Below are 12,138 nucleotides of genomic sequence, written 5' to 3'. Positions count from 1 at the left end.
AAAAGCTGACAAAATGCAACAAACATGAACATAGAGCAGTAGTTATAACCTTTTGGAACAACGAACACGATTAATCTAAACAGAGTATTCGCAACAAAAGGTCAAAAAGTGAATAGAAACTTCCTCTGGAATTTTTTGTTCTTTATTAATCTCAAACTTATCAAAGAGAGTTTTAGCAAAATGGAAATTTTCTCAGATCCAAATACTCTGTTTCCGTTTCAGGGAAAAACTTGTAAAAAAAAAATTGATTCAGATTACACAATCTTGTTCAAGTTATTGTTCCTCTCTTTCAAGGGTAATAGCCGGTGAAGGTGAATCCTCTTCCGGCGATTTCTCCTGCGCAGTACCACGCAAAGCATTCGAGACCAAACAATGCAGCAATTCCTGCATCTTCTACCTTCAGATCGCTTCTGTTCTTCCACAAGTTCTTTGCGTAGTCTACTTCCTTCCAGAAAGTCTCATAGCGTTTGGGAATGCTGTAATAAAAAAAAAGTCGAAGCGTATTAAAGACTGAGTAGAGCCAAACATAAAATGCTCAAAAGTTTTCAAGACTAAGAACCGAAACAGAAGCTAAAGACATCATCAAGGAAGATGCAATACATTGAGAACTCTCTGAACACCGAAAAGGATGGATTGTGAAAAGATCCTCTTGGCGAAAATCTCTCAAATAACTAGAATCTAGAAATGGTTGTATAACTATGAAGAGAGATAAGAACCTAGCAAGACGGGTGTAGAGAAGCTGCTTAGACAACTCTTGGCACTTCTCCACGGTGGCAGGCTCCTGGATGTAATGCTTGTTCTTCTCAAGCAACTGCCTGTAATAGGAAGTCCCATGCTTAGCCACAAACTTTGAAGCCTCACACGCCTTTGACTGAACTTGTACCAACTTCGATGCCATCTTCAAAAAACCAAATCCTTCAAAATACAAAAAAAGAAGAAGCTAACTTTCAATCTCAAAACTCAAAAACAGACACTTTTCAATTCAATTACATAAAATCAAAGGCCCTAATCCTCAATTACAGAGAAGTAGATCGAAGGAGCTATAGCGTGTTAATCAACCATACACATCAAAAACTCGAAACCCTTTATCGAAGCGGGAACAGATCAGTGTATATAGATCTACAAGTCAACCTCAAGAACAAACAATATACAAGGGGCAAAAACCCAGTAAGCTAAATCAAAGGAAGATCTGTTAAAACCCAATTGGGAATCTGATATGCAACGAGCTTGGAGAAATTAGGAAGCTAACCGTGGAATAGAGATGCGGCACCGGTGAGGAAGATGAGTTTGATTGGGAGATTCGAGCCACTAAATATCGTGACTTCTCTAAACGACGCCCACTCTTCGTACGATGTCGTTTTTATCTCCTCCTCGCTATCCTAAACCGACGTCGTTTTACTCGTCGGTTTTAAGACATTTCGCGCTAGATCAACCAATTGGACCGGGTTAATTGGGTGAAAACGATGTCGTTTCAACTATTAGGTAAGCCGACGTCGTTTTGTTTTCCTTGTGCCTTGAAAACGATAACGTTTTAGAGGTATGCGTGCCGCACTAGATCAGCCAATTAGCCTCTGAGTTATTGAGCAAGATCAACTATCATCATCGCAAACCGTCATGTCCTCCCTGTCTCCTCCACCGGTTCCGATGGAGCTTCACGCCGTAAACCGGCGGAAGCTCTGCGATTCACTACGCGGTCACTTATCTAGCTCCGATCGTCCTCTTGATGGATTCGTTTTACTTCAGGTAACTCTCGGTAGCTCGTATATGAATCATCTCTAACGCTTTATCGGTGAATTGTGATTTCTATCGTCTTCTTGCTTGTTGGGCGATAGGGAGGCGAAGAGAAGAACCGGTACTGCACTGATCACGCCGAGCTCTTCAGGTACCAATTTGAGATTTTTTTTTTTTAATCTGAGGATGATTGGAATCGTACTATGATGATAACAGATTAATTGAAATGGGTTATGCAGGCAGGAGAGCTATTTTGCTTACTTGTTTGGAGTCAGGGAGCCTGATTTCTATGGAGCTATTGTGAGTTTTGCAGCTCTTTCTCATTTCATATGAACATATTCGCTCACCAATCAATGGATTGATCCTGTTTTGGTATTGGAAGGACGTTGGAAGTGGAAAATCTATTCTTTTTATTCCAAGGTTGCCTGAGGATTATGCTGTCTGGTTAGGGGAGATAAAGCCATTGTCCCACTTTAAGGTTGTTCTTTGGATTTGCTTTAGGCTTGTTAGTTTGTTCATTGCATAAAGTTTGATTTTTTATGATGTGTTTTTTTCTACTGCAGGAAACATATAAGGTTGACATGGTTTTCTATGTGGATGAGATTGTGCAAGTCTTGAGTGAACAATTTAAGGGATCTGGAAAGCCCCGGTTGTATCTTCTGCATGGTCTTAACACCGACAGTGGAAACTTATCGAAACCTGCCAGCTTTGAGGTTTCTGCATTTTCATCTTTTCTTCTGCACTTGATTATTAAAATTCTTCTGATTTATTGGCAAAGCTATGCTCTGGTGATTTGGAATGGGTGTCTTCTGATCAAGAAATTTTGGGACTTTGATGTTCATAGTGTTTTCCTGATATTTGAATATCACGTGTGCTACTTTTTAACTTATTTTTGTGTTATTTCAGGGGATTGAAAAGTTTGAGACTGATTTGACTACTTTGCATCCTATTTTGGCGGAATGTCGAGTTATCAAGTCAAGTTTGGAGCTTCAACTACTGCAATTTGCAAATGATATAAGTTCCGAAGCTCATGTAGAGGTCTGATATGATTTTCTTAGCATTTTTTTTCTATTGAATTATTTGTTTCCTTTTCCGAATGAGAAATGAATAAAGTTGATTGATAGATGATATTATTTTCTATTGGCTTATTAAAATCGTTTTTGTGTCATTTCATCATGTTTGGGTTATCTTATCCACTCCATCTGGACATGCTTTATTTTCTTCTTGCAGTTTTCTTTCATGTTTCTAGCTTATAACCATGTTTTTCTCAATCCACATTAAGGTTATGAGGAAAGTCACACCTGGCATGAAAGAATATCAGATGGAAAGTATGTTCTTGCATCATACGTACATGTACGGTGGCTGTAGGCACTGCTCGTACACATGCATCTGCGCGACAGGGGATAATAGGTAAGTTTGGTGATAATCTTACTAACATATTTGAAAATGCAGAAATAATTATTCTCGGGTTTTAAGTGTATATACTGAAAAACTAACAAAATTATGTTTAAATGTCTCTGCAGTGCTGTTCTTCATTATGGGCACGCTGCAGCTCCAAATGATAGGGTAAAAAAGCAAGTTTTCTTCTGTTTTCTAGCTCTCTCATTAGTACATGTTTGAAAATGTTTTATTACTTCTTGCAGACTTTTGAAGATGGAGATCTGGCATTGCTTGATATGGGTGGTGAATACCATTTTTATGCTTCTGACATAACATGCTCATTCCCCGTGAGTTCTTTTTCTAGTGTCGTCAAACCTATTAATAGTTTTCCATTTTAGGTTCTGGTACTTGGTCAGAATCCGTAAGTGTTACTGAATTGTATTTTCACCGCATATACTTGTTTTTTTATTGTTTTTACATGAATATCATAAGGAGTCTAATCTAGTAATTTGGAGCAAGTGGTACCTGATATTTATCAAATATTGTGCAGGTCAATGGTAAATTTACAAGTGACCAGAGTCTAATCTACAATGTAAGTGCCTCATAAGATTGGTTAAATGTGGATGTAGTAAAGTTCTGTGCTTCTTCTTTTTCTGTTTCTGCACACATTTCAGAGTAACGCTCTTGAATCTTTATACCTATGTTGGGTCTTTGATTTGTCTTTCTTCTAGGCTGTTCTGAAAGCTCATAATTCTGTAATCTCTGCGATGAAGCCAGGAGTAAACTGGGTGGATATGCACAAGTAAGATAACCGAGATGCTATACAGTCCTGTTTAAGTATGCATGCAGATGTGACTATTGGGATTGACTATGAGCTTAAGCTTGTATTCTCAGTTTGCTATTGTCTATTTTGAATTAAATCTCCATGTGATTATTTAGCTTTCTTTGCCAACTGAAGCAAGTTTGATGTACAGGTTAGCCGAAAGAATCATCCTTGAGTCACTGAAGAAGGGGTCCATCCTCACTGGGTAGCTCTCTCTCTCTTAGACATTTGTTTATGCATAACATTGTTCCCTTTTCTCTTCTAAATTCCATTTTAACTTTTTTCTCTGTTCCTAGTGATGTAGAAGAGATGATGGTAGAACGTTTGGGTGCTGTTTTCATGCCTCATGGACTAGGTCACTTCATGGGCATTGACACACACGATACCGGTGGTTATCCGATGGTACATTAAATCACGTTTTCACCCAACAGTTATCCTCATTAACATGAAACTACATTCCTCGTTTCTTACCCGTTGCTTTGGTTTTTCTTTTTTGAAGGGAGTGGAAAGACCAAAGGAACCGGGACTTAAGTCATTACGCACTGCAAGAGATCTCCTTGAAGGAATGGTAAAAAGCTAATTGCTTCAAGTAAAAATGCTTCTGGTTCTTCTCATTTATCGTCTTCTCTGATTGTCCTAATGGTTTCTAATGCAAGGTAATAACGGTGGAGCCAGGATGCTACTTCATCAAGGCATTGCTAGTCCCAGCCATGGAAAACGCAAAAACTTCCAAGTTCTTCAACCGTGAAACAATAGAGAGATTCAAGAACATAGGAGGTGTCAGAATCGAAAGCGATTTGGTAATTATGTGGATACACTATAACGTCTAAAACTCTCCCAAGTGCAAGTGTATGTACACAACAATAATGTCTAATTATCGTTGTGATTTTTTTTGTAGGTTGTTACTGCGAATGGCTGCAAGAACATGACGAATGTTCCAAGGGAAACGTGGGAGATCGAAGCTGTGATGGCTGGAGGGTCTTGGCCTCCCGTCGCTACAGGAAACAATACTACCAAGTGATCTTAAACTTATGAAAACTAAAAAGAAAAACTGGTTTAGAAACTCAATAATGAAACCCTCTTTATATAATGGGAAATAAGAATCTGAGAACTATTGGCTACTCTTGTTTATTTATCTCCTTGGTATGTTCTACTTTGTTTCTGTTTCTGTGTGGTGGGTCAACTTCACTCGCTAGTTAAAGAGAAGATGCACTTATTTGAATATTCAGTGGAGCGAACCGGGAAGATAAAATTCAACCGGTTTGGTGCATGTCGACAAACCGAACCGGTACAGAAAATATCTTCAAAAAGACAAAGAGGAAAAGACTTGTCAGTTTCTGACTTCCGAAATAAAAGCATGTGGTGGCTTTCATAAAACCCTAATCTTTGCACTTCGTCTCTATCTCCAAAACCCTTTTCTCTCTCTGTTCCTCGCGTGTGAAACTTAAGAGAAAAACCATGACTAAGAAGAATAACAACAACAACAACGAGGAAGAAGAGTTCGTCAGCTTCGGACACAACCTGAACACGAAGATACGCTTCGAAGATGCTGATGAAGACGAAGTTGCAGAAGGCTCCGGTTTTGAAGCCGCTCAAGACGAATCAATGTGCGAAGCCGGAGAGAGCACCGATGCAGCTCAAGTCACTGATGATACCACCAGCGCCGATTACTACTTCGATTCCTACTCTCACTTCGGTAAAATCCCCTTTTGTTTTATTTTCAGTAAAGTTCTATTCTTTATTGAGTTAGAGTGGTAATAAATGTTGACTCTGATTCTACTTTATCTGTTTTGCAGGAATTCATGAAGTAAGTATCGAAAAGCCATACTCTTTCCGGTGTTATTACCAGATGTGTTTATTACCAGACGAACTAGTTCAATATAATCAGTTCAATTATGAGTCTTTTGTATCTATGGATGACTGATTCGGGGATGGTATATTGCAGGAGATGTTGAAGGATGTAGTGAGAACAAAGACTTATCAGAACGTAATTTACCAAAACAAGTTTCTCATCAAGGACAAGATTGTTCTTGATGTTGGAGCTGGGACAGGGATCTTGTCTCTCTTCTGTGCCAAGGCTGGAGCTAAACATGTCTACGCTGTACGTCTTTAATCTCTTTCAGTCTCTTTTTTTCTTTGAAAGTGAGAATCTCATTCAATCTGATTGAGGATGTTCTTTTATAGGTTGAATGTTCTCAAATGGCTGACATGGCAAAGGAGATTGTTAAAGCCAATGGATTTTCTGATGGTAGTTGAATTTTTGAGTTGATTTTGAACTCTGCTTTGTAGCCGCTTGATGATTATTGTTTTATTGATGCAGTTATAACGGTTTTGAAAGGGAAGATTGAAGAGATAGAGCTTCCCACTCCTAAAGTGGATGTGATTATATCTGAATGGATGGGTTACTTTTTGTTGTTTGAAAACATGTTGGACAGTGTCCTATACGCGCGCAACAAATGGCTTGTAAGTTTCAGCTCCACTTTGTTTGTTATAGTAGACCGATTAAACCCTATGGTTGCATGTCCCTTATTATATGGTCCTTTGTCTTCACTGATAGGTTGATGGTGGAATTGTGCTACCAGACAAAGCCTCTCTCTTTCTTACAGCAATTGAGGATTCAGAGTACAAAGAAGACAAAATTGAATGTGAGCGCATTGATTCTGTTCCAACATTGATCTCAATGTCTGTTGAAAATGCGATTGCTAATTGCGTTTTGTGTTTTTCTACTGCAGTTTGGAACAGTGTGTATGGTTTTGACATGTCATGCATCAAGAAAAAAGCTATGATGGAACCGCTTGTCGACACAGTCGACCAAAACCAGATTGTCACCGATAGTAAGCTACTTAAGGTAAGATACTACTACACGTCGATAGTATCTATTTTACATGTGTGGCTAATGCTTAAATCATTTTATTTTTGGTTTTGTAACAGACAATGGATATCTCGAAGATGTCTTCTGGTGATGCTTCCTTCACAGCTCCCTTTAAACTTGTTGCGCAACGCAATGACTACATCCACGCTCTTGTAGCCTACTTTGATGTATCGTTTACCATGTGCCACAAGCTGCTTGGTTTCTCAACAGGTTCAGATCTTTTTCTGCAATTTCTTTCTACTTCTGAGTTGTTCTTAATGTTATTGAATCATTATGGTCTGAAACGTACACTGAACAACCACTGGTTTGAAATGCAGGACCGAGATCCCGAGCTACGCACTGGAAACAAACAGTCATGTACCTTGAAGATGTGTTAACAATATGTGAGGGTGAGACAATTACTGGAAGCATGTCTGTTTCGTACAACAAGAAGAATCCTAGAGACGTTGACATCAAGCTAAGCTATTCTTTGAATGGCCAGCACTCCAAGGTCTCAAGGACTCAACACTACAAAATGCGCTGAAGTTCAAAACTTCAAATTTGCAGCTGAAACTGAGAAGATAACAATTCTCAAATTGTGATTTTAGTTTTTGTATTCCTTTTCAGTTTTGCAACATTCCATTTACCACTGCAACATTTGTTTGAATTCATGATTTTGCTCTAAGCCATTCCTTCATGTGTTACATAACTGATGCGTCTCTCAACACTTCAAAATCTATAGAAACTAAAAAAAGACAGTGAAGAAGAAAACTACATTATAGCTCAGATTTTCCGGATTTAGGTTTCTTTGAAGAAGAGGATCTAACTCTTTTCCACCATCTCCTGACCCGGTTAGACACTTTCTGTGCATTTCTCTTCAGAACCTCTCCTTTCTTCTTGAGCTCCTTAGTGATTGTCTTTTTCCATTCTTCCTTTTTACTACTCTCTTTCTCTTTCAGAACTTTTCCCTGAAACCATCAAAACCATAAGTGTTTCAGAGAAAAAGAGTGAAAGTATTAAGCCAAAGATCAGAAAAAAAAACGAAAACTTCTTAATTAAGTACCAAGTTCTTGGGAAACTTCTCATCTTCTTCCTCATCGCTGTCATCTTCATCTTCATTGCCGAATTTCCCAGGGTTATCTTTGTACTTCTCTATATCTTCTCTAGAGTATACCTTCATGCCAGGTGCTCCTGGCATGCCCTGATAGAACAAAACAGCGGTAAGTCAAGAGTTGGCTTAAGATTCATTCCATGCCTGCTTTAAAGACAGCAGAACTGACCTGCATAGATCTCATGATCTTGTCCATCTCAGCATCTTTCGATGGCTTTGCAACAAACGGTTCTCCAGGAACCCGGTCCTGGACAAAGATAAAGAAACACTCATCACACAAAGTTTCTCTCCTTTTCATTAGAATGTCATCTTCAAAGCAACAAAAAGAAAACACTCACGGACACTAACCGCCAAGGATCCACATTTCAATTTCAATAGCCGGAAGCGTATAAGAAAGGGTACCTTGGGGAGAGGAGGCGGGTTCTTGGTACAAGCATCAGTCAGGTCTTTGCATAGGTGATTAATCAGTGAAGGAAGATCAGGCTTAGACTTGTATATATACTCAGCAACATCAGTGTCCGAGTAACCAATAACCTGGAAAGAGAAACAGATAAACACCACATTCCCTAACTCTTAATGCTACAAGAAAGTGCAAATCTAGTAGACCAGTAGCATCATCAATAGCTGAAAGACCATAAAATTGCTCACTTTTTGACAAGCGGCCTCAATGGTCTTGCACTCGGAATTGCACATCCCTTCTTCTTCTTGCTCAACCAGCTACAAACCAAATAAAAACAATCAAATTGTATACATAATCAAGAGACACCAACCATTGAGATTCAACAACCGAGTCTACCATTCCTAAGCTACAATGGAATAGTGAGGAAGAGAGAGAGAAGTATCTATTACCTGAAGCTTATCACCTTTCTCCACAATGTCAATTTTGAGGATCCAATCAGCTTCCTCTTTCTTCAAGTTGCAGACATTCTCAGCAATCTCAATGATCTCATACTCCGAGATCTTACATTAGTTTTCCACCCGCAAATGTCAGTAACCAGAAACACATACAAAAAGAAAGATCATTTACTCTGAATTTCTGATTATAACAAAGCCTTTTTTACCTTCTTGGGAGAGATCTGCAGTTGCTTCTCCTTCACTAGCTGGTGTAACCTCGAGGCAAGTTTCTCGCAAACCTGACACTTAATGAACGGAACATCCTCCTTTCTCGGGGCCGACGACAACGGTTTCTTCGCGCCATAAGAGACAGGTAACAAAGCCGACGAAGCTAGAAGAGCTAATGTTACAGCTATCAGAACTCGATTCACCTCCACCATTGAAAGTTTGGAACTTTAATCAAATCCCAACACGGACAGTGTATTTAAATAAGATCATGGGTTATACGATCTCTTCCCGATAAATGTTGAATTTGATTTACTTACTGCACTGGCCCGTGTTGTTGAAAGTGGGATCGTTCTTACACTTGTTAACGTGTTTACTGCAATCTTATTGGCACTCAAGTGCAAGTGGAACCCACTAATTCAACCAATAGCATGTAAGGTAACTACTGTCTTCCTTAAAACACTAAATGGGCCTGAGGCAAGACCCTAGGCCCATTAGTTAATATGACTACTGATTCGATGAATCAAATGTAAATATTAATTGGGTGAATACAATTTAGCTTTCCTTTCCGTCAGCAAGGAACGATTAGAGTGACGGAGTTCCTTTCCGTCTATATCGACGGCGAGAAGCAGGAAGCTCCCCGACGTAGAGTTTAAGCTAGAGAAATGGCGGAGGGGATCGTGATAGTATTCGACTTTGATCGGACATTGATCGACGGAGATAGTGACAACTGGGTTGTAACGGAGATGGGGCTCACGGAGATCTTCCATCAGCTCCGTTTCACTTTACCATGGAATCGCCTCATGGTAATCTCATCTATTCAAAGCCTTTTCTCTCAAGTGATTCAATCTCTTCAGATTCTTGAATTTTCTTCTGTTTTATTGGATCGCGATTTGGAAAGGATAGGATGATGACGGAGCTTCACTCGCAAGGGAGATCGATTCAGGACATTGAAGCTTGCTTGCAAAGAATAATGCCTATTGATTCTCATATCGTCGACGCTATCAAATCAGCCAAGTCTCTAGGGTATGCACGACGTCGTTTTGTATTCACACTTAAGTCCTAATCTCATACAATATTAGCTTTGAATTTATACTTTGGCTTAGTGTTGATTTTTTTTTTTTGGTTATTTGCAGATGTGATTTGAAGATTGTGAGTGATGCCAACCAGTTTTTCATAGAGAAGATACTAGAGCAGCATGATCTGTTGGATTGTTTCTCAGATATTTACACAAACCCAACCTCTGTTGATGAAAATGGAAAGTTAAGGATCTCACCATACCATGGTGGTGCTGCTTCGACTCCACATAGCTGCAACCTCTGCCCTCCAAATCTGTGCAAGGTATATAATATTGGAAAGACTTGTAATTTGTTAAAGCTTGGCCTGCGAGTTGCTGCTTATGGTTTATTGGTTTTGAGTAGTGAATATTCATTTGTTTCCTCAGGGTTTGGTAATGGATCATATACGAGCTTCTTCTTCTCGCAAGGATCAGGTTTTAACGAGGTTTATCTACCTTGGGGATGGAGGAGGTGACTTTTGTCCGACATTGAAGCTGAGAGAGTGTGATTGTGTGATGCCGAGAACGAATTATCCGCTATGGAAGCGGATTTCAGACAAGTCATCGCTGATCAAAGCAGATGTCAAGGAGTGGAGCAGTGCAGAGGAACTACAGAGGATCCTTATGCAACTTGTCAGCACAATGACAAAGGAAGATTCATAACAAAACTATATACTCTTTTGAAACGAACACCAAGTCGGAAGTGTTTCTGATTGATGTCAAGATAGGACTCTCTGTGAGTTCCTCTTCACTTGATTGATTTACACATTGTTGTGTAATTGGTAATGAATAAAACTCAAAGCTACTTATTACCAATAAAATTATATTCGAATTGAATTTCTTGAATATCAAAAGAAAACATGAATCATGCAAATTATTCTTTACAACTTTCGCACTATAAATAAAGTAAACCTAGGCACGTTGTTACAACGTGCTCCAGCCTTTGGCGCCTTTGAGAGATATCATCTTGTTTATTTATTCTCCGAGGCATTTCGTCGAACAACATCATGATGAACATGAAACCTTAGTGGTTTTGTCTTTGCTCCATGATTTCTCTTCGTAAAGCTCGCGAGGGGCTTCTCTCGCCTCTATTCAGTTCCTCTATCCGCCGTTCTCTATCCTCTAGTCTCTCATGTAAACCTCTATCTCTATCTTTTCAAGCTTTGTGCTTTCTGTGATTAGCAGAAGTTTATATCACTACTCTTTTGGAGCAGATTCTAATGAAGATGCAAGAGATTCTGAAGTCTTTATACATCCGAGTGCTGTGCTTGGCAAGGTTAGTTACTTCGCTCCAAAACTAGTTAGTTATTTAACTTCTTCTCTGATCATGTTGAGGAGTAGAATAGGCTAATAGCTTAACATTCACTACTGTTTTTAGCTTTAAGAACAATTTTGATGGAACCTGGCCAAAGTGTGATGCTTTGTTTGAGCTTTGTGCATATTAGAGTTTCCTTGGAGAATTTTGGTTAACCAGACAAAACTTGTCTACTCTTGTTCTAACAGGGAGTTTCAGTTGGTCCATACTGTACAGTTGGCTCTTCAGTGAAGGTCGGCAATGGCTGCAAACTCTTTCCTTCCAGCCATATCTTTGGAACCACTGAGCTGGGTGAATCTTGTGTTCTCATGACGTAAAACCCCTCTGAGATCTCTTAGTTTACGTTCCATACTTATATATAATGTTCTCTCTAATGGTTTAGAGATTGATCTTTGCTGTGTGTCAATTTTTGTCAGCCAGTGGTGCTGTTGTTGGCGATGAGCTTCCTGGTTATACAGTCATAGTAGGCAATAACATTATCGGCCAGTGTTAAATGCCAAGACTTGAAGTACAAGGTGTGTGTGTGTGAGAGCGCGATGATAACTTATCACATCTTTCAATTGTTATTGGTCTCATGCTCTGTTTTCTTCTTTTAGGATGTGGATGAATGCTTTCTTTGCATCGCTAACAACAATGAGATTAGGGAATGTGTGTGAGAGCGCGATGATAACTTATCACATATAAACTTTGCTTCCTTAGCGCGATGGTCACTTGCATACCGTTTTATCAGTAGACGTTGATGACCTGTGAATCGAACAGAACTCCCTAATCTCATTTTAAGTTATCATCTTAGCGCGATGGTCACTTGCAA

The 12,138-nt window shown here is 39.3% G+C and overlaps 5 protein-coding genes and 1 pseudogene across 7 annotated transcripts; 4 read left to right on the top strand and 2 right to left on the bottom strand.

The window, feature by feature from the left end:
* Nucleotides 1-120: 120 nt before the first annotated feature.
* LOC106372023 lies at nucleotides 121-1,408 on the bottom strand. Of its 2 annotated transcripts, none has more exons than XM_013812149.3 (3): nucleotides 1,250-1,408; nucleotides 717-915; nucleotides 121-476 (listed from the first exon to the last, which is right to left on the bottom strand). In XM_013812149.3, exons 2-3 carry the CDS (start codon nucleotides 896-898, stop codon nucleotides 290-292), a joined length of 369 nt encoding a protein of 122 aa, XP_013667603.1. In that variant the 5' UTR covers nucleotides 899-915; nucleotides 1,250-1,408; the 3' UTR covers nucleotides 121-289. The 2 variants fall into 2 exon arrangements, with proteins under 2 accessions (XP_013667603.1, XP_013667610.1); XM_013812156.3 differs by having other exon boundaries at nucleotides 717-898; nucleotides 1,250-1,375.
* Nucleotides 1,409-1,501: 93 nt separating this feature from the next.
* On the top strand, nucleotides 1,502-5,057 carry LOC106386753 (xaa-Pro dipeptidase). Its single transcript, XM_048781376.1, has 16 exons — nucleotides 1,502-1,743; nucleotides 1,833-1,882; nucleotides 1,971-2,031; nucleotides 2,114-2,209; nucleotides 2,295-2,444; nucleotides 2,638-2,769; nucleotides 3,014-3,141; nucleotides 3,255-3,297; nucleotides 3,375-3,458; nucleotides 3,662-3,703; nucleotides 3,843-3,913; nucleotides 4,086-4,139; nucleotides 4,231-4,336; nucleotides 4,434-4,502; nucleotides 4,591-4,734; nucleotides 4,833-5,057. The coding sequence occupies exons 1-16, from the start codon at nucleotides 1,615-1,617 to the stop codon at nucleotides 4,953-4,955; spliced, it is 1,482 nt and encodes a 493-aa protein (XP_048637333.1). The 5' UTR covers nucleotides 1,502-1,614; the 3' UTR covers nucleotides 4,956-5,057.
* A 205-nt stretch (nucleotides 5,058-5,262) lies between these two features.
* LOC106386851 (protein arginine N-methyltransferase 1.1-like) lies at nucleotides 5,263-7,474 on the top strand. The gene is made up of 9 exons (XM_013826700.3): nucleotides 5,263-5,630; nucleotides 5,731-5,741; nucleotides 5,880-6,035; nucleotides 6,119-6,182; nucleotides 6,255-6,397; nucleotides 6,492-6,579; nucleotides 6,667-6,782; nucleotides 6,866-7,016; nucleotides 7,124-7,474. Exons 1-9 carry the CDS (start codon nucleotides 5,393-5,395, stop codon nucleotides 7,327-7,329), a joined length of 1,173 nt encoding a protein of 390 aa, XP_013682154.2. The 5' UTR covers nucleotides 5,263-5,392; the 3' UTR covers nucleotides 7,330-7,474.
* On the bottom strand, nucleotides 7,428-9,309 carry LOC106386944. The gene is made up of 7 exons (XM_013826800.3): nucleotides 8,958-9,309; nucleotides 8,746-8,856; nucleotides 8,545-8,613; nucleotides 8,299-8,430; nucleotides 8,066-8,143; nucleotides 7,849-7,986; nucleotides 7,428-7,753 (listed from the first exon to the last, which is right to left on the bottom strand). Exons 1-7 carry the CDS (start codon nucleotides 9,168-9,170, stop codon nucleotides 7,562-7,564), a joined length of 933 nt encoding a protein of 310 aa, XP_013682254.2. The 5' UTR covers nucleotides 9,171-9,309; the 3' UTR covers nucleotides 7,428-7,561.
* Nucleotides 9,310-9,486: 177 nt separating this feature from the next.
* On the top strand, nucleotides 9,487-10,849 carry LOC106372039 (thiamine phosphate phosphatase-like protein). Of its 2 annotated transcripts, none has more exons than XM_013812168.3 (4): nucleotides 9,487-9,761; nucleotides 9,857-9,981; nucleotides 10,092-10,296; nucleotides 10,400-10,849. In XM_013812168.3, exons 1-4 carry the CDS (start codon nucleotides 9,621-9,623, stop codon nucleotides 10,673-10,675), a joined length of 747 nt encoding a protein of 248 aa, XP_013667622.2. In that variant the 5' UTR covers nucleotides 9,487-9,620; the 3' UTR covers nucleotides 10,676-10,849. The 2 variants fall into 2 exon arrangements, with proteins under 2 accessions (XP_013667622.2, XP_013667630.2); XM_013812176.3 differs by having other exon boundaries at nucleotides 9,507-9,761; nucleotides 9,862-9,981.
* Nucleotides 10,850-11,006: 157 nt separating this feature from the next.
* Nucleotides 11,007-11,998, top strand: LOC106372053 (annotated as a pseudogene).
* The last annotated feature ends 140 nt before the right edge of the window (nucleotides 11,999-12,138 follow it).

The sequence above is a fragment of the Brassica napus genome, chromosome A1 (assembly GCF_020379485.1).
Source record: "Brassica napus cultivar Da-Ae chromosome A1, Da-Ae, whole genome shotgun sequence".
NCBI lineage: Eukaryota > Viridiplantae > Streptophyta > Magnoliopsida > Brassicales > Brassicaceae > Brassica > Brassica napus.
This window is presented reverse-complemented; position numbering and strand designations above follow the sequence as displayed.